Consider the following 22,491-nt stretch of genomic DNA (forward strand, 5'->3'; position numbering starts at 1 on the left):
CCATGCAGATTCTCTGCACCCTGGGCTGATGCATCACCTGAGCTGATTAAAGGATGATTCTGGCCTCCTTCCTAGAGCTGGAAAATTGTTAGTTTCTGGGTCCATCTGGAAGACATACTGGGACTAGGGGACAAGCAAGAGAGGCTTCCACTCCAGGGAAGCAGTGAATTCCTGATTTCCAGGACCTTCTGATTTATCTATTCTGCCCCAGAAGTTCTCGGGTACCTGTTAGACTGGGCGCTCCAGTTTTGGGTTTGGAAAATATGTTCTATCTTTCACAAGTAACAGAAAAGAGGAGGTTGTTCATTGCTTTCGGTGTCTTAGTTTGAGTTGGGGGAGGGAGCAAGAGGTTGGGCAGGGATGGCCCCAGTCCTAGGTTTTAATCTCAGATAAATGATCAGCTCCGCCCAGATCCGCGCTCAGGTGAGCCTGTAAGAGGACTCGCGTTGGGACTGGCGTCCTTCTGGCCTTACTAGTTTACCCCTTCCTCCAATCTATGTCCTAGGTCGGACAGTCTGATTGTGTAGCGTGGTCGTGTAGTCTGGCTCTAGTAACTTCCCTGGGGAGGGTTCCAGGAGCGGAGAGGCGACATGTGTGAAAGGAAAGCAGATGTAGCTTTTCAAAAGCAGGTCTAACGCACTGGGTTTGGTGTGGCGGCTTACAAGAGCCTAGGATAAGAATGTCAGTTGCTCTCCTGGGAGGGAGGAAGAGGACGCCAGGTCCAGGGAGAAGTGCTACAGCCTTTTGGGCCAACAACCCCCTCCCTCAGCTACCCAACCCGGCGGCTGGCCGGCCCAGCCCCTGAAACGATCAGGCCACAGCCCCCAGCCTCGTAGGTTCTCCTCCTAGAGCCGCCCGGCCCATCTCCCCATCCTAGGCCCCGCCCACGGCCCCGCCCACGTCCAGGACTACAAGTCCCATCAGCCCCAGGTCAGGCCTGAGGGCGGGGCCACCACAGTAGCGAATGGGGAGGAGCCTAGAGCTCAGGCTAGGGAACGCGTGTAACCAATCGCCGGGCTGCTTAGCCTGTGAGCTGATGGGGGGCGGGGAGGAGCCCGCTTGGGCCGGGACAAAAGCCGGATCCCCGGCTGCTGCAGGCGGCTGGAGCGATCCGAAGAGTTGGGGTGAGCTGGTGCTTACGGACAGAGAGCCACACTCAGGCTTTCTCGAAGAGGTGAGTACCGCAGTCCTAGGCACGGGTGCGACCCCCCAGTACCCACTAAGCTTCCTGCTTCCCTCCCCCAACCCGGAACCACCTCCGGGCTCGCTGGCTGGGCGCTCCCGCGCGCTCCCTGCACCTGCTCGGAAGTTTTGTGCGGCTCTCAGCTTTATAGCAGTCTTCTCCCCAGCCGCGGGCCGCGTGTCTACACCCTCCCAATCCTATTCTAGTTCCCGGGAGTTTGCACATTGCTTGCCACCGACCTTACTTCTCCTCCCTCCTCCAGATTGCCTTTGCGCGTCCTGCTGCTTCTCAGCTCCACCCAGGGCTAGCTCTCGAGTCTAGTCGGGCTTTTTTGGGACACTTTTTTGGGCCCCATTCGGGTTCCCCACCGGATGCCGGGGCGGGTAGTAGAGATGGCGGTGGCAACTCTCTCCACGCCGGCCGCTGCTCAAGCAGGCCTGTCCTGTTAGTTCTGTGGTGAATCCTTTAAGCTCTATGTCGAAGTGTAGGGAGCGGGCCCTGGCCACGCGGGGTCGTGCTGCTTCAGAGTGCCTGAGGCCTTGCTGCGAGGACTTGGCTCCGGAGCGACGGCGCTGAATGGGCTCTCCCTGCTAAGGAGCTCCCTACTGGTGTAGCCCCCAAACAACAGATGGTCGGAGTGCTCAGGAGTCTGGATGAGACAAGTTCCTAGGGTGTGTGTATGTGCGCGGGCGCGCGTGTGTGCAAAGGATGCTACCTACCTCTACCTCCTGTCAGGCCTGGCAGAGGTCCGGTCCCCAAAGCCTGCTGCTTTCTTCAGTCTTGAAATTCTGCCATGAGGGATCCCTCCTGACATAATTTTGGAAAGGACAGCATAAGGCACTTTAGTCTGCCAGCCCACCCTGTCTGTCCCCGCTTTAACTTTGCTCAGCATTTCGGGTTTCTTTACTATCGAGAGATAACTGCCCTGGAAAGATCATTTCCACCTCTTCGAAAGCTGCTTAAACGCTCCCCACTACGGGGGGGGGGGCAGTAAAAGGAGGCCTTGAAGACAGAGTAGCTGCTGTTTTTAATCTCCATTTAGACACTGTCTGCTGCTGCAGGGAATACTCGGAAGAATTCTGCCCGTTCCTTTGCTATAGGGGATTGCTTGCTTGTCATCCCCTCCCCCTCCCCAGCCCTTAAAGTGAGAGTGTTTTGTCGACCCTAAGAAACATCCTCGCTGGGTCCCAGAGGAGTCTTTTTTTTTTTTTTTTTTTTTAAGATTTATTTATTTATTATATGTAAGTACACTGTAGCTGTCTTCAGACACACCAGAAGAGGGTGTCAGATCTCATTTCAGGTGGTTGTGAGCCACCATGTGGTTGCTGGGATTTGAACTCTGGACTTTCGGAAGAGCAGTCGGGTGCTCTTACCCACTGAGCCATCTCACCAGCCCCAGAGGAGTCTTCTTAAAAAGCAGGCCTCATTCATTCACCCTTCCCTCTGGGCTGCTCCTGGAGCCTCAGTGAGTGGATTCAGTCCTCGGTCAGTCACTGTAGAAAATAGCCCATTCAATTCAAAAGCTCCCTTTCTTGGAGAGAGAGAGACAGACAAAGACAGAGAGAATGTGAGTGTGTGTGTCCATATATGTAAGTGTTTAGGTGCGTGTGCGGGTTGGCTTCTTGGGCATGGTTCCCACTAAGAGTTTGCAGGTTATTGTTACCAGGTAAACAGTTCGATGGGGGAGTGGGCTCTCAGCTCTGCTGTGAAACCATCCATCACAAATTTGACAGCATGATCAGCAGCTGAGAAAGGCTTTGGGGTGTGTGTGGGGGGGAGGGGGGAGTTCTCCAATCCCGGATTCTGATGTACTTTTGTCACATTGTTCCTAATAACGGAAGTTTTCACATGTTTGAGTAAGCGCATACTTCCCTCACGGTTTTCAGGCTTTTTAGATTCTGAAAGAACCTCACCGATCCATTGCTGTTGAGAGCAGGGATTTGATGAGTGAAGTTTTGATTGATCTCTCCTGGGGCCTCCCGGGGATGTATGAGCTGCCCTGCTGAGAGGCCAGGCCCTTCCTCCAGTTAGTCTAAGAGTCCTTTGTCTCAGCCTTTCCAGCCAAGCCACAGTGCTCTGGTGGCACATCTTGTTTTGGTAAACTGGCAAACTGTTCCTGTATCATCTCCCTATTTTTTTTTTTTTCCTCCTGACCAGAGACACCCCTCCACCCATCTCATGGTGATCTGAGACTTAAGAAAATTGTGATTTCCTTCAGTTGCCTAAGGTTGTGTTGTTTCCTCCATCCTTCCCTTAGTTGGGTCTTGGGTCTGTTTTGGGAGGTACTAAATTCTGGGGACTGTAGTCAGTCTTCTGTCAACTGGCTTATGCGGAGGCATAGGCTTGGCCCAGGGGCTTCCTTTTTTCTGAAGTGTGTGATTTTGTTTGTTGAAGGTGTATGAGTGGCTGGAAGTGGTCAGTGCCGCCCCCTCCTCTTTCTGATTAAGGTGCCCTGGGCTGCATTCTGTTTGGGAGGTGGGTAGGGGTGGGTGTGCCCATTCGGATTTCAGGACCAGTTTTTCTGGTCTGAGTCAAGAAGGTTGGGAAATGGAACTGGAGTGGGTGGGGGTGGAGGACTCTGGGGCAGTGGGGCTGGTTGGGGCGTCTCCTTCAGAAACAAATTAAGGAGTTCCAAGCCATCCCAGGCGAAGCCCCTTTCCAGCTACCTACTTTGAACCCGGCCCCAAGCTGAGTGTGCCCATTGTGGTGCATTAGAGATAGGGGAGGCAGCCCAGCCAGGACTAGCATCTGAAGTCTCTCCAGCGTGGCCTGTTGGCAGAGGAGTTGAGTGTGACCCTGTGACTCTTGTCTTCCCTGGGCTAGGAAAGGATACTAACCTTCCTGGGTGTGTCAGCTCCTAGCTTCCCCTCCTCACAAGGACTTGACTTTTTCTCTTGAGCAAATGCTACAGCTTCCATTCCGGCCCTTTAGGAGACGCAGGGGCAGCTTGTCTTGGTCCAGGCAGGCACTTGGCAGGACTGTGTTTCCTTTTTCCATCTCTTCTCAGTGCTCTCCACAAGCTGCTCTGGGGTGGAGTGGGTGTGTCTGGCAGGAAGGACGAGAAAATTCTCCTTATAGACTCTAACTGAGTCGAAGGGGGCCCAGTCAGTCTTGGGAGAAATGGTCTTTCTCTTAGGCTGCAGTAGCTGTTTCCTAGAGACTCAGTTGTAAATGTGTTAGGACCCGAGTCCTAACTGGTGAGTCCGCCTTCTTAGGCAAGTTCACGCCCTCCCTCTGAATTTTGAGAAGTGGGATTATGCCTCTTAGTGGACTTGATGCGTTCCCATGAGGTAAGTTATTTCTTGCAGTGCTGGGGAGCAAACCCCAGGGCCTTATGCGTGTTGGGCAAGCACTCTGCCAATGAGCTATGCTCGCAGCTCCGAAGATAGCTTCTGCCTTCTCCCTAGTCCTGGCTCAGTTAAGGAATGACTAGTACAGGGGGTCCCCAGAGAGACCTCTGTTTTGCTTAGAGGGTTTTGCTCCAAGCTGACAGCTCGGATGACTCAGTGGGGTGGATGGGATGATCTGTAGGTCATAGTTTCCTGCCCTGGGCCTGCTCTGTACTTGGAGGTGGGAGTCTAGTGTCCTAGTAGAAAGGAGCTTTGAGGTAACTCTTTCCTTCCTCTTACCCCACCAGGGCCTGTACTCTATTAGGGAACAGGGGATATATGTGAGTCAGGCTGGGAGGGGGATGCAACCTAGGAAGAAAGCAAGGCCAGCAGTGTTCTTCACAGGTCATAGGACATAAAGAATAGTTCAGTGTGTCCGGGCCCATCTCATAGAACAGTATTCACATTTGGATCTGACTCTTGGAGTTCTTTCCTAGCTTCCCCTTTGATCTGCCTTTTACTCTGGACTGAAGGTGGTTGTGGCCAGCTAGTTTGCCCAGAGGGAGTAGAGACAAGGTTAAGGTCAATCCAAGAGTTTCAGAAGAACTTTGCAGGTTTCTGTTGTTGTTATTGCTTGTTCTCCTTTCTTCTCTCCTTCCCTCCCTCTTTCTCTTTCTTTCTCCTTTTGAGACGGGAGGTCATATGGCCCAGGCTGGCCTTGACCTTGTGATCCTACCCCCTCTCCCTCCCAGGTGAGGGAAGACACTACTGTATCTGGTGCTACCTTCATAATTGTTACAATTTCCTCACCTCTAGAGCTAGATCTGTGCAGCTGTCAACGACGCTGCTTTGGGGACACCTCCCATCCCCTCCTGCCAGGGTGGCCCTTTTTCTTTCTCTTGAGAAAAGCCAGGATCTAGTTTTATTGTTTGGGGGGCAGCTGGGAGTAGATCCAGCCTGTTGGGGAAGATAGTGCTTTGACCTTCCTGCCCAGACTGACCAGGCAGGTCCTCTTCCCCTCGTAGGTAAACCAGGTCCCTCTGCAGCCATGTCAGCCAAGGCAATTTCAGAGCAGACCGGCAAAGAACTCCTGTACAAGTACATCTGCACCACCTCGGCCATCCAGAACCGGTTCAAGTACGCCCGGGTGACTCCCGACACAGACTGGGCCCATCTGCTGCAGGACCACCCGTGGCTGCTCAGCCAGGTAAGCTCAGCCTGCGCCCTGAGCCCTTCTGTCCAGCTCAGGCTCTGAGGAGGGGAAAGCATTTGCTTTGTTGGAGGTGTCCCAAGGAGCGCCATGATTGCATACTTGCCTCTGTGTCTGCTACAGCTGGCCAAGCAGGGTCTTGCGTTTGCTCTGGGCCCTTCCTCTGGAACCAGACAGGCTGGTATCCAAATCACACCTCTCCATTTATGAACCGTGTGGCCTGAGGCAAACCATTTCACGTCTCTTGAGTTAGGTTCCCCATCTGTCAAATAGGGATAACGCTTTATGAGCTATAAGGATTAGCAGGAACATCCAGGAAGCATTTAGTGTGCTGTCCAGCAGTTGGTAAAGGCTCAGTTAAAAAAAAAATCACTTATGTCTGGCATGGTGGCGCCTTTAATCACAACACAGGAGGCAGAGGCAGGAGGATCTCTGAGTTGAAGGTCTACAAAGTGAGTTCTATGACAGTCAGGAATATTACACAGAGAAACCCTTTCTTGAAAACAAAACAAGGGCTGGAGAGATGGCTCAGTGGTTAAGAGCACCTTAAGAGCACCCTTCTTCCGAAGGTCCTGAGTTCAAATCCCAGAAACCACATGGTGGCTCACAACCATCCGTAATGAGATCTGACTCCCTCTTCTGGAGTGTCTGAAGACAGCGACAGTGTACTTACATATAGTAAATAAATCAATCAATCAATCTTTAAAAAAAAAAAGAAAAGAAAAGAAAACAAACAAAAACAAACAAACAAAGGCTTATTATACTTCCGTCCTCCAAAGTGGAACATCTCAGGACATCTAAGAAGTGGGCCCTTGAGTCTAGAGAGGTGGCTCAGTGGTTAGGATCAGGCATTCTTCTTGTAGAGAACATGGGTGTGACTCCAGCTTCCACTTGGCAGCACACAACCATCCGTAACTCCGTTTCCAGGTGATCTGATGTCCTCTCCCGCATACATGTAGGCAAAGCACGCCTACACATAAGAACGAATAAATAAAGAAGTGGGACCTTGTACTTTGTGAAAATGGCTGATGGCTAAGCATGGGGGAGACCAACGTGGAGGAGACACGCTTAAGATCCCTTTATGCGTCTTTGGGGTGGCTTTGGGAAGCCCTTAGACTTCTGTGGCAGGCCCAGACAAGGCCTTAGGATGTTTAGGTTTTTTCCTTTCCAAGGCGGCTGGGATGGTAGTAAATTTCCCGGTACTGAAGCTAGGGACTGATTTGCCTGGCCTGTTGTGGTTAGGGTTTAAACAGGGATGGGGTTTGTCAGATTGTCTCCGAAAGTCCTAAGTCTTGGGCCACAAGGACTGGTCCATGTTTTAAACGTGGTTGGACGATGCAGTTAATTCCTCACATGGAGAAAGGAAGAGATTGCTCATTCAGCAGATATCTCGGGAGTGTCGACCCTGCCAGGCTCATCCTGGCTGCTGGGGTAGTCAAGGAAGGCTTCTGGGCAGGAAAGTGGCCCTGCTGGATACATGTGAGTTGGATCTAGAAGTAGGGCGATCAAAGCCATACAACTTCACTCCTTACATTCCCTTTTCCTTCCTCGACCCCTTTCATTGCAGAGCTTGGTTGTCAAGCCAGACCAGTTAATCAAACGTCGAGGAAAGCTTGGCCTCGTTGGAGTCAACCTCTCTCTGGATGGAGTCAAATCCTGGCTAAAACCTCGCCTGGGACATGAAGCCACCGTGAGTCTTGGTGTAGTGATGGGGGAGGTCGGGATGGTAACAAACAACATGGTGACCTCTAGATAAACCAACATGTGGCTCATAACCTAACCAAATCACATAGCAGCAGAGAAAAAAGATGGCGTGTGGATTGCCCTGGCTGCAGCCCAGTCTTGCTGGTCATTCCCAGCGCCTTCCTCAGAAGATCAATCCACTGATACAGATAAGATGCCCTACAGAACAATTAAGGAGCTAGAAGCTGTGACCACCAACATGGAGCTAGGACTTGTACTTATGCTGAGAACTGCTTGCTCTCTGGGTAACATGTTACCAGGAGGGTAGACTAAACCAAGACAAAAAGCAGAACTGCATAATTCTTAGGAAAGAAAGATACATCGGCTGGGGAGCCGTGGATGGAGACAGTTATTAATGCAGAAGACTAAATTCAGTTCTCCCGGCTCTGTCACTATCCTCAACTATGAGTATGAGAGCTAAGATGAAATGCGGCTTAGGAAGGCTAAGCTATGCTCTGAGGTAGAGCTGTTTCTTCTCTTTCTCACTCTCCAAGGGAGGTGGAGAAGAGCTGGGGTAGCTTGGCCTAGCCCGGGAAGGATGTGTTTCTTTCTATCTGCTTGGCACAGAATTCTGCAGATACTGGTGCTTGTCTGGGAAAGGCATGGGTCAGAGATGAGCTGTTCTTTTTCTATGGCTGCCCTGGGAGGTGGCATTAGCCACTTCCCTCCCTGTCGGCCTTCCTCAAAGCCGCTCCTACTGTTTGTTTCTTAGTCTCCGGTCCTTGTGGGTAAAGACGGATCTTTGAAGCTGTGAGTCCGGGGATGGAGAAATCTGACCTTTGGGTTCCAGGCTCCCGGGGAGAGGGTGGTAGGGCTGGGTACTGAACGGTGTCCTCAGGGAGCACAGGCTCTCCTCCGAGCAAACGGATGGGAGGGAGATGTCACGGACATCTGAGCTTGGCAGCACTGTCAGACCTGGCTGGAGCGGCTCATTACCTCTGATGGATCACTGTCTGGTCCCTGACTCAGCAGTGACGCACGGCGGGCGGGAAGCAGGCGGGGGGCTCGGGATGAGGGCTGTCTCGCCTTTGCTGCCGCCAGGGACCCACTCAAGCTGATTAGCTCTGCAGGCCTGTTGTCTTCAGCCAGGAAACACAGGAGGAACAATTTTACCTGATCAACCTTTGCTCTCCTCTCCCTACCTCTCAGGCCTAGACTCATGTCCTCAGGCTGAGTCGCAAGGCCTACCCCAGAGCAAAGTAGTGTGCTATCACCATCAAACCCAAGTTCCCATCTCCCTGCTTGACTGCCTGGGCCAGTGGGATTGATCAGTGGGCAGGGTGCTTGTCACCAGGCCTCATGGCCTGTGTTTGATCCTTGAGATCCACAGGGTGGAGGGAGAGAACCATCCTGAGTTAGCCACAGGTCTGCACTCCTTGATGCGGCATGTGTACATTCCTGTCCCCCTCCCCAGACATGAGTAAAAGTATTCATGTAAAGAGGGAGTCCCCTGAGAACTCCTTAAGTTCATCTGTGACCCCACCGTCCTGACTTGTGGAGAAGTCACCCTGTCCCGTGGTAGTGTTTGAGCCTTGCCTTTGTGAAGAATGTACCACACATCTAAGCGGCATCTCCCATAATTCCTCCTTAGGTCGGCAAGGCCAAAGGCTTCCTCAAGAACTTTCTCATTGAACCCTTCGTCCCCCACAGTCAGGTATGTGAGGCAGTGCCAAACTGGATCTTCTTTTTCCTGCAGCTTTGTGATCATCCTCCAAAAATGTTGAAAGGAGAGGTTAAGGTGCCAAGGGGAGAAGCCAAGGGTACCAGGGTACCCAAAAGCTCCGGCAAAGGCCTGGAGGAAATTATGGGCAAGGAGTCCAGAGATGAAGGGAAGGCTTAGTTTGCAGCAAAACAGCTAGAGCAGGTAACAGAGGGACCTCCTATTGTTGGGATGAGAACTTGAAGGTAGAACCCATTCCAGGGTGGGACCACACTGAGCCAGCTAAGGAGGTTGAGGCCTGTCTTTGCTTGTCGCCTAGCAGAAGGTAGCACACAGATCTCCTTGGGGTGAATGCTTTGTGTTAGGGTTTAGAAATCAGACTATAGGGCTTGGGTGGTCCCACTCCTGGATGAGGCCTTCTGACCCCCCTGCCAGTTGGGCACCCTTACCAGCTTCACGCTGTCTTTACTTGCAAGGCGGAGGAGTTCTATGTGTGCATCTATGCTACCCGGGAAGGAGACTACGTCCTGTTCCACCACGAAGGGGGTGTGGATGTAGGTGATGTGGATGCCAAAGCCCAGAAGCTGCTTGTGGGTGTGGACGAAAAGCTGAATACCGAGGACATTAAGAGACACCTGTTGGTCCATGCACCTGAGGACAAGAAAGAGTTGAGTTCTGAGAGGGAACGGCGTGGGCACAAATGGGGACAAGAAGTCCAGTGTGACACGGGAGACCAGTGCACTGGGCTCTGGGTACAGGAGAGAGAAAGCAGAGTGGGCCTCCCTGCTTGGGAGCCACATGTGGGGGGAGGGTGCGGGCTTGCAATCAATGTGCAGTATGCCAGCCTCATCCCTCACCTCCTTGCCCCTGTCTGGCTGGTGCCTTCTCTGGCTCTGAGCTTGACAGCTTCTTTCCATCTCAGTGTTTGAAGAATGACAGCCCAGGGCACAGGGTTGGCAGGGTTGGACAGTGGGGGCCAAAGGGTCAGGAGTGGAGACATGAGGCTGGGCTGTCAGCAACAGTCAGCCTGCTGGAGGCCAGGGGGTGGGAATGGGAGTGGGGTGCCCAGTCCTGTACTGACGAGTTAACTGGCCTTCTTTCCCTCTCCCCCCTAGAGTCCTGGCCAGCTTCATCTCTGGTCTATTCAATTTCTACGAGGATCTGTACTTCACCTACCTTGAGATCAACCCCCTTGGTAACACGCTTCGTTTGCTGCAATGGGATGGGGATGGGCCCCCATGCCTACAGTAACTCTGGCCTTGGTGTTCAGAGAGCCTGGGCTCTGGTGCCAGAAGGCAGTACAGAACTTTAGTGGGTACCCAGGGTGTCCCTATAAGGAGTGGTCTCCAGTGTCACCTCCTGCTTCTGAGTATCCAGACTGTAATTTATTCATATCTTTTTTTAAAGAATTTTTTGAATCATTTATTTAATTTTATGTATATGAGTACATTGCAGCCGTCTTCAGACACACACCAGAAGAGGGCATCGGATCCCATTACAGATGGTTGTGAGCCACTGTGTGGTCGCTGGGAATCCAACTCAGGACTTCTGGAAGAGCAGTCAGTGCTCTTAACCTCTGAGCCATCTCTCCAGCCCAATTTATTCATATCTTAACCAACTCCAGCTTCTTTCTTTGGCCTTCATTTGTCCTGCTCTAGGGGGAAGTCCTTGGCTTTTGGTCCCTGTCTTCCCAGGCTCTGGTCTGATCCTCCTGGGATCCGGAGGCCTCTCTCTTGGGTATTGGTCAATCATTTACTACTACTAACACCAAGAGATGCTGGTTGCAGGCTCTCAAGCTGTGAAGGAGGCAGATGGCCTGGCAGATTCTGGCTAGGCCTCTCAGGGCAAAGTCCAGGAAGGGAGGAATGACCAAATTTCAGCTGAGAACGCAGCTCCGGCATGGGCCAGATGGCTGTGTGCTAACTTAATTAGCTAAATGGCCTGGAGGGAAATCAGGATGTTCAGTGAGGTATTGCAGATGAAGGTGCCAGCCGGGGGCCCAGAGCAACTGGGGTGGGTACCTTGCACCAAACCGGAGACTTCCTTAGCCAGACCACTAAAGCCGAGATGGACACACCTAGGGCTTCTGGAGGTTGAGCTTCGTGAGAGGGGTGTGGTGTTGTGGCGCTACTTGGGTTTGCACACCAAACCTAGATCAACAGGCTTTTTTCGTTGTTGCTTTGGATTTTGTTGTTGTTTTGAGGTGGGGTCAAGTTTAGTCCACCCTAGCCTCAAACTCATTCGCTATATAGCTGAGCATGACCTTGGACTTCTGTCCTCCTGATTCTCCAGGGCTTCCATACCCACTTCAACAGTTTTATTTCTTTAAATTAATTTTAAATGTTTAGAAAAATTTAAATTTATGTCTATGTATCTGTGTATGCCATGTGTATCTGTGGTGGCCAGAAAGGTATGTCTGACGGCTGGAGTTACAAACAGTTGTGAGGTGCCCCACATGGGTTTTGGAACTTGAATTTATGTCCTGTAGAAGAACAGCAAGCTCTGTTAACTGCCGAGCCACATCTTATCCCCTACTTAGTATTTTTTTAATATATATACACACACACACATACACACACACACACACATACACACACACACATATACACATACACACGTTTGTTTATTTACCCTCTGTGTGTATGTGTGCATGCACACTCGAGTTCGTGTGTGTACTGCACATACCTGTGGAACTGAGAGGACAGCCTATGAGAGTCTGGTCTCTGCTCCTACCATATGGGAATTCAGACTTTGAGGCAGGTACCTTTAAACCTATGGCCTCTCCCATGTATTACTAACTACAGAAAACAGGGATGGTTTTGTTTGTTTGTTTTGGTTTTTTTTGTTTGTTTGTTTGGTTGGTTGGTTTGGTTTGGCTTTTCGAGACAGGGTTTCTCTGTGTAGCCCTGGCTGTCCCGGAACTCACTTTTGTAGACCAGGCTGGCTTTGAACTCAGAAATCCACCTGCCTCTGCCTCCCAAGTGTTGGGATTAAAGGTGTGCGCCACCACGCCCGGCTGTTTTTTTTTTTTTTTTTTTTATGTCAGGGCTATGGGTAGGCTGGTGCTTGAGTATTTAAAGCAAGGAGTATGGCATTTTATACAGATGTCCAAAACTTGTTATGGCAATAAACCCGTCTCCTCTGCCCTGTTCTCAGAAGGCCATGAGTGGGCAATGCTCTGAGAGGCTTTTCCTTGTGCTAGGGCAGACTGTGTCTCCATAAGGGCCATATTGTGATTTACGGTTGTTCTGTGTGTGTGAGAGAGAGTGCACCTGGCGGAGTGCACGGATGCTTGGGAGGCTGATGGTTGCCTCACCTTAGAGTTGGTATCTGACACTATTTTGACTTTTCTCCTAGTGGTGACCAAAGATGGTGTCTACATCCTTGACTTGGCGGCCAAGGTGGATGCCACGGCTGACTACATCTGTAAAGTCAAGTGGGGTGATATAGAGTTCCCTCCCCCCTTTGGGCGTGAGGCGTACCCCGAGGTAAGGCAGTGTTAGGAAGGAGATGGGGTGTGTGTGTGTGTGTGTGTGTGTGTGTGTGTGTGTGTGTGATAGGGCCTAGGAGACAGTGACTAATTCTAGATGATCATTTGGTCCCCTTCTTGGCTCTGTATTTGGCAGGAAAGGAAAGACGGAGAACCATTTAATTTTCTTAAAACCCCAGTGAGGTTGGGGGTCGGGGTGGAAATCAGCCAAGTCTCTGAATCCTGGCCAGAAACCCTTTTAGACAGAGCTCTCAGTCTGCCTCCCTGGGCTTCTGACTTGATTTGTTGCTTCTTGATCATCCCAAGTGGCTCTTCCCAACCCTGATGCGAAGGTTCTTCTCTTGGCCACTGGCTGAGAATTTTAATTGCTCTTTCCCACTCCCGTCCTCTGAGAGGTCCTCCCAGCAGGCTCAGGCCTTGTGTGAGATCATCTAGCCAGGCTGGAGGAAGGACGAGGGCTGGGGAGAGGGCAAGGATATGGGGTGAGCTGGTGTGGAGAGAGAGGGAAGCAGTGGGACCTAGTGAGATCTGGATTTGGACGGGACTCAGTGTCAGGAAATGGAGCAAGGAATTTTTTTCCTGGATGAGGGTGGTTTTGGTACTTTAAAGGTAATGTCAGACTCTGTCCCAGGCCTGGGGCTTTGCACAGTCTTCGGCCCACGGTAGTGACTGAATAACCTTTAAATGTGCCCTCAGATAGAGAGAGCTGTGGTCTTGGGGTTTGGGACCTTGTGAATAGGGTGCTCAAAAGGTCACCCATGGTTCTCTGATCCCCAGGAAGCCTACATTGCAGACCTGGATGCCAAAAGTGGGGCAAGCTTGAAGCTGACCTTGCTGAACCCCAAGGGGCGGATCTGGACCATGGTTGCTGGGGGTGGCGCCTCCGTCGTGTACAGGTGACAGGAAGGAGGGGTGCAGGTGGTTGCCAGCCAGGTTACCCACTCAGTGCGGATTGCCGGGGGTCCCTCGTTTCTCACCTGTCTGTGGTGCAGGCACAGACTGGACAATGAAAGCAGCCACATCCTGGAGAGCTTCCAGTGTCTCTAGGGCCACCTGCCCTGGGCACGGCATCTTCTGTAATCTCACCTAGTTAAAAGTGACCTCGTTTTATGGTTTTAGTTCTCGTCATTGATGATGTGTGCCTCAGAGAAACGTAACAAACACAGAAGGACACTAGAAAGTAAAAGCTCCTCTCCCGTCCCTCAGGAGGTCAGAGAACACCTTACTCTGTCCTCCTCCGGCATTTTAATATCTAGACAAACATTTGCACCTTTTCAGTTTTTAGAAAAAATATTGGGACCAAGCTTTATGTGCTGTTTTTTCTCTGAAGCTGTGGTGATTGGTCCTAGCTCTCCTGCTGCCCTGGCTGCAGCTGCCCCGGCTGCAGCAGCCCGCTCCGCTGGGACTCTTGCAACATACTAGTTCTTGTATCTTCTTATATCTCTGGGCTGTGTCAGGCATTGCTCATTGTTCATTTTACCCACGCTGTGTGTCCAGGACCTTGGTGCCCCGAGGCTGGCAAAGTGCTCTGCCTGGGCGAGTCTCAGGGCACATCGACCTTCAACAGAGGCTCGAGTCGGGGTTGAAGGTTATAGGTCTGTGAGGCCAGTCCTGCAGGCTGACTTCCATGCTTGTGGGCGTGATGGGTAACTCTGTACAGGTCTGACGTTCTTCTACCCTGACCAAGCACTGAATTCTGTGTCTCTCTGGCAGTGACACCATCTGTGATCTTGGAGGTGTCAATGAACTGGCGAATTACGGGGAATACTCGGGTGCCCCCAGTGAACAACAGACCTATGACTATGCAAAGACCATCCTCTCACTTATGACTCGAGAGAAGCACCCAGAAGGTGAGGCACAGACCCGAGTGCTGGGATGTACACACACCCGGAGAGCACAGCATATGAAAGATTAGTGCTAGGCTCACCAAGGCCATGATCTTTTGTGATATAGGACCAGGCACTTAATGTCAGGATGGGTTTTTTTTTCTCAGTGCTAACGGACTCTGGCAACACCACTCGGGCTCTCACATGGGGGCAAAGAGTGTATGAAATCCACCTCATATATGACCAGGGAGCCGGAGGAAGAAAAGGCTGCAGCATGCTTTTGCTGTGATGAATGTAAACTCAGTGTTTAGTGATTCTTAGAGTTTACCAGACTTAGTGATGCCCAGTGTCCCTTCCCCACATTCCCAGTGTTCAGGGCTATACACACCAGGTCCTGAGAGAGAGAGAGAGAGAGAGAGAGAGAGAGAGAGAGACAGACTGACTGGCTTCTGGGTACCAGCTGGAAGGTAGAGCAGGTTTGAGTGGCCGACGCTGGATAATGTGGGTAGTGGACACTTGAGCAAGCCGGGTGGGATTCTGGGGAGATCATCCTGCTCGCTCCCTGTGCCCCTTCCAGTAAGAGCATCTTGGCTCGGAGGAGCGAGAACGTCCTCAGTTGGGTTTCTAGGGCCAGGCTCGAGTCTTCTATATCTCTAACGTTGTTGAGTTTGCTTTTCACTCCCAATCCAGGCAAGATCCTCATCATTGGAGGCAGCATCGCAAACTTCACCAATGTGGCCGCCACCTTCAAGGTAACCAGCCGTGAGCAGTGGTAAAATGGGTTGGGGATAGCAGAGGTGAGCCTGCCTGTGCATTGCCTTAACCTGGCAAAAGGGCTTGTGACCTAGGGTCTGTCTGTCTTTCTCTTTTGGTGTTGGGAGATTGGACCCTGTCCTAGGGTCCTTGTGGAAGAAAAGCAGAAGACAGGAGGTATGGATCTGAAGCTGTGTGTCTCTGCAGTTAGCGTTTGCTAAAACGCACCTCTCCTGCCTGCAGCAGAGGGAGAGGTTGCACGCTTGCTCTCTCGTCTCAGAAATGCTTCTCAGAGATTGGACGTGATTGTCCTTGTTCTCAGCACCAATTTTCTGCGGTGAGGACAGCTTCTGATGACCTCATCCAGCCAGAGTCCTCTGAGTCTGTGTCCCTGTGCATGGCCTTGAGGCAGGACCTTGGGAACATCCTTTTAGAAAAACACGATTTCAGTCCACAATGATGACATAGCTACTGTGTTTCGGATTTCACCTCTTCAGACTCGCCTTTCAGAAGGCTGTTTGTTATTCCATGTTGTGGTGCCCAATGAGGCTTTAAAGAAACGTGCCACATGTGGTCATCCCATCTATGTCTTCAGGATGATGGCGTCCACTTTGAAAGTCTGAGCTCTCAAGAAGTGAACCACCATGGTTCATTAGGTCTGGCTACAAGATCTCCCTTATTGGGCCTGATTCACTGACTTGAGCTTACTTCAGTAGCTTTGACTTGGGAGTATCCTGTAGAACAGATAGTATCCTTGGTAGGTATTGAGCAGGAATTGTATAACATCCTATGACATGCTTTTGGTGATAGAAATTAAACTTCAAGTCCATTGTCAGCATACTGTTTAGAGAAGTGCAGCCTCTCATTTTCCAAACTGGTCGGATACTATCATAAGAGCTATTACCTAAATCACTTAGGTGGCTTTCAACATTAAGGAAGACCATATCTTCATAACTGAGAAGCCTGTGTAGGGCCCTGATATAGACTCTCCCAGCCTAATTGCACTAAGAGGTATGTTAGTGCAATGACTGCAGCCAGAACAGGGAAATCTGCAAGTATTGCGGATGGCAGTCCTCTTGAGGGGTATGGTTCTTGGCTACTGTGTGGTCACACACTGGGCCTGGAATTGTGAAGTTCGCTCAGCTTGTCTGTATGTTCGTCCATAGTCCTTGACCGATAGGGCCTGTTGTGCTGTGTGAGAAGCAGTTCTTGTTGTGTGCAGCTGTACATTTGTCTGTTGCGGTTCTACATAGATTTGCAGCTGCCTCTTAGTCACATATCTCTGCTATCCTTTTGGCTTTCTCTAGGGCATTGTGAGAGCGATTCGGGATTACCAGGGTCCCCTGAAGGAGCATGAGGTCACCATCTTTGTCCGAAGAGGTGGCCCCAACTATCAAGAGGGATTACGAGTGATGGGAGAAGTTGGTAAGATGGAAAACTTTTTTTCTCCCCCCCCTCCTTTAAAAGATTTTTTTACTTTATGTGTATGAGTGTTCCACACATTTGTATATGTATGGTGTGCAGTGCCTGGTGCTCACAGATACCATAAGAGGTGCTCAGGAACTGGCATTAAAGATGGTTGTTAGCCACCATGTGGATGCTGGGAATTAAGCCTGGGTTCTCTGCAAGCACATCCAAATGCTCTTAACTGCTGAGCAATCTGTCCAACATCCAGCATCCTCTCCCTTCTGTCTGGAGCATCTGGAAAAGGGTCTCTTCATGCTCTACTACCTCCTGGGGGAGTGACTGCGCTCTACATCTAATAAATACAGAATGCCTGCTCTATGCCCAGTAGTGTGCTGGGTACTGGGGTTTAGCTTAACTGTGATGTTAGGTCATGCTGACTCCCATGAAGTAATTAAAGGGATCAGGTGACTAGAAAGGGTGAAAGTTTAGTAACCATCTAGAGCAGGGGAGAGGGACGATTTCTGCAGAGGAAAGGCCATATTTCAAGGCTCTCCAGTGGACCCGTCTGGAGGGTGGGGGAAGAGGGACAGAAGAGAGGACCCGTCTGGAGGGTGGGGGAGAGGAACAGGAGAGAGGACTGCAGACTGGCGTCGAGAGGGAGGAGGTGTGGCTGTACAGCTTCTGGCAGCTGTATTCTGGATTTGAGCAGAGGTGTAGCATACATTGACTTAGGTGTGAGAGGGTGATTGGTGTAACTGTGGGCCTTTCCACTCACATCCCAGTTTCTGAAGTATCAACTCTGGGACAAAATTACTAGCTCATAACTTAATTAACCCGCTTATTCTATTCCATGAGTGCCACATGGCAGGCTACCTCTTCTTGGTTTCATGAGTCTGTCTCATGTTCAGGGTCAATCTCTTCCAATGCCTGACTCTATCCCAGGTTCCTCTATCTCTGCTGGAACTCCTGCCTCCTATTTCCTGCCTAAGCTAATAGGCCAATTAGCTTTTTATTGACAGGTGATGCTTCCACACAGGAGATTCTCTCTCTAGTTCCCCCTTTTAGTCCAATAAAAGGCTTTTTCTCTTTCAGCAATAAACTGTAAACAATAATATCAATTATGAAAACTATCAGGTAAGATTTACATTCATAATGTGCAGTCACTATCCTGTTTAGGTGTGTTCATAGTTCTGTACCTAAATCAATTTCTATCATAACTTGCATTACCAACCTAAGGTCTTCTTAGACCTTAAAACATTTTTCTAAGCCTTTAACAACTTCAGGTTAACTGTGAGGCTGTAACTATCGAGTTTTCAGCCCCAGCAGAGACCTGAGGAGGATAACTGTTACCTGAGTGTGCAGGAAGTGTAGGTAAGCAGCTTCCAAAACTATAGAAACGACAGAAAAAGCTCGCTGCCTGGACAGTCCCCAAACATTTCTGTGTCACTGGAGGATCATCATCAGCCTTCTGGCCCGGAATGTCTAACAGACTTTTCTAGGATGCAGGAGTTATGAATTATGAATTACTTGTCTACCTTGTCACTGAAAAGCTCGGCAGTTGACTTCCGTGCGTCTTGTTTATCCGGTGTGGACCGCATACTGTCAGCATTTGCACTGTGAGGGGAGCTCCTTAGCCAGTGGCTAGCTTGTCACATACGACGCAGACTCCGTCAAGGGATTCCTGATGTTCATCCTCTTTGAAGTAGTATAAGGATGCTGCCAGGAGCAGACCTGTCTCGTTGTCCAAAAAGCCTTTTGCTATTTAAACATCCTTAAATGACATTTTTTGTGGGTCTCTGAGATTTTTTGAAGGCCAGCTATCTAGCTAAAGCCTATCTGAATAGGGAACCATTGCTTATTTCTAGCCATTAACCATCTCTTCCACTTTGAAAACATCTTACTGTAATTAACTAGGCTAGTATCTAACATGACCATGAGTTTGATTGTCTGAATACTAACTTACATTTTTTTTTTTGTTTTTTGTTTTTTGTTTTTTCGAGACAGGGTTTCTCTGTGTAGCCCTGGCTGTCCTGGCACTCACTTTGTAGACCAGGCTGGCCTCGAACTCAGAAATCCGCCTGCCTCTGCCTCCCGAGTGCTGGGATTAAAGGCGTGCGCCACCACGCCCGGCACATTTTTTTTTTTTTTTAATTAGCCCGAACAGTTTGCAATAGCAGCCTTCAAGGAATAGGACTTCACATTACATGGGTTAAAATACCTTAAACAAGAGTTGAAACATATATACATAGTATGTTGTGAGCAAACTGTAATCCTAAATCTATCAACCTACAGAGCCTATGCCCATGTAAAAATACTGTCTTGTTGATGTTCTTTGTTCTAAAAGTAGATTCAATAAGCTACTCTTTAGCCAAGTGGTGGCACATGCCTTTAATCCCAGCACTTGGGAGACAGAGACAAGTGAAGCTTTGTGAGTTCAAGGCCAGCCTGGTCTACATAGAGTTCTAGGGATGCAAGGAGACACCCTGCACCTTGTTTCAAAAAAGAAAAAAAAATCACAAATAAAAACAAATTACCCTTAATTTATCCTTCCTATATCCCCTTCCCCACCTTTTTTCATCCTTTCTTCCCACTTCCCCCCCTAACTTTAGATAGGAGAGAAAGAAGAATGGAGAAAAAATGAAATAAAATCCCTGAATCTAACCTCCCACATTTTGTTTCCTCCCTGTCCTAGACCATAACAACTTGTAACCATCCCTCTTAAAAGACAACAAAAATCCATCATCCACTGAATGACCAAAAACCATCTACCCCACCTCTTGGGAATGGGTGTCACTCTCTTACAATTGCTTCCTGCTTCCTTGGAGCGTTGTTTTCATTTTGGGGGGAGAGCCCTAAGCAAATTAGGATTTTGATTAGTCTTAAGGATGCTAGCTGTAACGTTTGCTGTCCAGCTTCTGCATGCTGAGAAAGTTCAGGGCTTAAATGAAGTCCTGGCTGGAACAGTGTGTGGTACTGGAAGTCCTCACTAGCCGCTTAGAAATTGTCCTGGATACAGGTTTATGAGGAAACAGCATTGAGGCAGTTGGAGGTGGGATCAAGCAGGATGCAGGAGTAGTCTCAGCTTCTCAGCATCTTTCTCAGTACCCCGAGAGTGAATCCTGTCAGGGCCGTCCTAATTTCACAGGTCTGCAAACATAAAAGTCTTCCCAAGTAGCATCTATTTCTGTAATAGCATAGGACGTTCAGCACGTGCAGTGTGCATAGAACAGTCAAAGATGATTCGCTGCTCTCGGTTCAAGCAGTAAGGCATCTGTTTTTCTAAGTTAGTTTGGACTGTCTAATCAAATTATAATATAAATTTCTGTTTATGGGTATGATAAGCCCAGAGGATTTTGTAGCCAACAAGATTTGTTGGCTATGCATAGCTGAAGTTCTGTCTGGAGACATTTATTTTATTCATGTTTGAGTTAGCCTCGGAGATGTTCCCAAGTACAGGGAGCAGCAATACAAGCCACCTGTCTTGTTCCTGACTTCAGGATCTTTAAGGGCTCTCTCCCTGTCAAATCCCATTTTAATCAATTTAGAAGGAATCCACAGGTTTCTTTTCCTATGGAAAAAAATGCAAAATCTCTCTCTTCCTCAAAAATAATACATTTCCTTCCTTTCATCCTAAGGTTAGGGCATCCTTTAATATAAACAGTCCACTTTAGTTCAGCATTTCCCCCATAAACCAGTGTCTCTCAGCAGCTGGGTTAACTGTTTCATTGACATTTAAAAATTTGAAGTCAGTAAAACATTATTTAATCTACCTCTGGAAGATTCTATATCCCCCTTTTTCTGTGAGCATTTCCTTTAAAGTCTGTAGAGAGGCCCAGTTGCTTGACCTGTAGGATTGTTAGATAGATCTGTAACAGGTTCTATGCCGTAATGTTTAAGACATTGTTGTATTCTTTTTTGTTTGTTTGTTTTTTCGAGACAGGGTTTCTCTGTATAGCTCTGGCTGTCCTGGAACTCACTCTAGACCAGGCTGACCTCCAACTCAGAGATCCGCCTGCCTCTGCCTCCTGAGTGCTGGGATTAAAGGTGTGCGCCACCACGTCCGGCCACATTGTTGTATTCTTTTTTTTTTTTTTTTTTTTAAAGATTTATTTATTTATTATATGTAAGTACACTGTAGCTGTCTTCAGACATTCCAGAAGAGGGCGCCAGATCTCGTTAAGAATGGTTGTGAAGCCGGGCGTGGTGGCGCACGCCTTTAATCCCAGCACTCGGGAGGCAGAGGCAGGCGGATTTCTGAGTTCGAGGCCAGCCTGGTCTACAAAGTGAGTTCCAGGACAGCCAGAGCTCTACAGAGAAACCCTGTCTCGAAAAAAAAAAAAAAAAAAAAAAAAAAAAACCAAAAAAAAAAAAAAAAGAATGGTTGTGAGCCACCATGTGGTTGCTGGGATTTGAACTCTGGACCTTCGGAAGAGCAGTCGGGTGCTCTTACCCACTGAGCCATCTCACCAGCCCACATTGTTGTATTCTAATGGATACACAGGTTGAACCATTATCAGCTTCAATCTATAAAGGCATTTCCAAGATAGCCACTGTCTCTAATAAATGCGCTGTTGTGCCAGGAAGCATTCGTGAACCCCAAAAGACCACCAAGGTGCTGACTCCGAGGCAATCACACTAGGGTCTCTTCAGGCACCACCATCTCTGACGCAGCAGAACTGGAGGGACAGCCCTGAACCCAGTTTCAGGCAGGCTTTTATAGAGTCTAGAAGCAGGTAACTAGCCTGGCACATAGGTGATTTGCATGCCATTATGGCCTTAAATATAATGGGCTGGGAGCCCAATCATAAACGTAACTTCTGCTTTCCTCCTGTTTGCTGTTTGTTAGGAAGTGGAGTCAGGGTCAGGCTTGTAACCTGGAGGTGCAGATTTTTTGGGAATAACCTGGAAATTGGTCAGATTCTCTAGGATTGAATCTGAACCCAGAAGATCTGGTCTCTCAGTACAGTCTCAGGATCAGCCTTTTCAGAACTTAAGGCAGAAATCCATTGGAATTCTGAACATGTATCAATAGTCTCAACATTCGTACATATTTTAATTCTCTAAACTCTACAAAATGCAACATATAATCTGTTGTATGACATTGCTCTAAGGTAGCATTGAACATAATTTGTCCTCTTAATTCAACATACTGCATCTCTATGGGTTGCCATTCCTTAAGACTGTTGGGGATTTTCTCCCCTAGAACTAACTGTTTTGCTGTTACTGTAGATTCTGGATTGGACTCTCCTGAAGGTTCTTGTTTGTTTGTTTGTTTGTTGTTTTTTTCAAGACACTTGTACTGTGTAGCCCTGGCTGTTCTGGAACTCACTCTGTAGACCAGACTGGCTTTGAACTCAGAGTTCTGCCTGCCTCTGCCTCCTGAGTGCTGGGACTGAAGGTGTGCACCACCACTGCCCAGCTCCTTTTAGAGGTTCTTTATTCTGATTTAAAGAATCCTCTAACTTCTGCTCTATGCCCTCCAGCATTCCATTTTTCAGTCCTCTCCTTATCTAAGTCTGCTTCATTCTGATCTCTTCTCTCTTTTTTTTTTTTTTAAGATTTTATTTATTTTATGCATATGAGTACACTGTCACTGTCTTCAGACACACAAGAGGGCATCAGATCTCACTATAGATGGTTGTGAGCCACCATGTGGTTGCTGGGAATTAAACTCAGGACCTCAGGAAGAAGAGTCAATGCTCTTAACCACTGAGCCATCTCTCCAGCCCTCGTTCTGATCTCTTAAAAAAGTTATATAAAATTGTAATCATTACCGGAAAAATGTTATTTGAATGCTGATAAGCAAAATCAGATCGTATGGGATCCAGGTGCATTGTTTTGTGGTGTTTTTCTCCATTTTTAATGTAGAAGAGATTTTCCTTTTAATTTT

The 22,491-nt window shown here is 49.0% G+C and overlaps 1 protein-coding gene across 2 annotated transcripts in view; it reads left to right on the forward strand.

Moving 5' to 3' along the window:
* Nucleotides 1-1,040: 1,040 nt before the first annotated feature.
* Acly (ATP citrate lyase) overlaps nucleotides 1,041-22,491 on the forward strand; it is a 51,789-nt gene continuing 30,338 nt past the window's right edge. For both annotated transcript variants that reach the window (XM_021175583.2, XM_021175584.2), the window contains exons 1-11: nucleotides 1,041-1,174; nucleotides 5,538-5,719; nucleotides 7,290-7,412; nucleotides 9,057-9,119; nucleotides 9,602-9,792; nucleotides 10,241-10,320; nucleotides 12,483-12,613; nucleotides 13,393-13,511; nucleotides 14,329-14,465; nucleotides 15,132-15,193; nucleotides 16,502-16,619. In XM_021175583.2, the coding sequence (XP_021031242.1) occupies nucleotides 5,561-5,719; nucleotides 7,290-7,412; nucleotides 9,057-9,119; nucleotides 9,602-9,792; nucleotides 10,241-10,320; nucleotides 12,483-12,613; nucleotides 13,393-13,511; nucleotides 14,329-14,465; nucleotides 15,132-15,193; nucleotides 16,502-16,619 (1,183 nt within the window). In that variant the 5' untranslated portion in view covers nucleotides 1,041-1,174; nucleotides 5,538-5,560. The remainder of the gene's footprint in view (nucleotides 1,175-5,537; nucleotides 5,720-7,289; nucleotides 7,413-9,056; nucleotides 9,120-9,601; nucleotides 9,793-10,240; nucleotides 10,321-12,482; nucleotides 12,614-13,392; nucleotides 13,512-14,328; nucleotides 14,466-15,131; nucleotides 15,194-16,501; nucleotides 16,620-22,491) is intronic.

This window comes from Mus caroli, unplaced genomic scaffold (assembly GCF_978045245.1).
Source record: "Mus caroli unplaced genomic scaffold, Mus_caroli_1 scaffold_13, whole genome shotgun sequence".
Classification (NCBI taxonomy): Eukaryota; Metazoa; Chordata; class Mammalia; order Rodentia; family Muridae; genus Mus; species Mus caroli.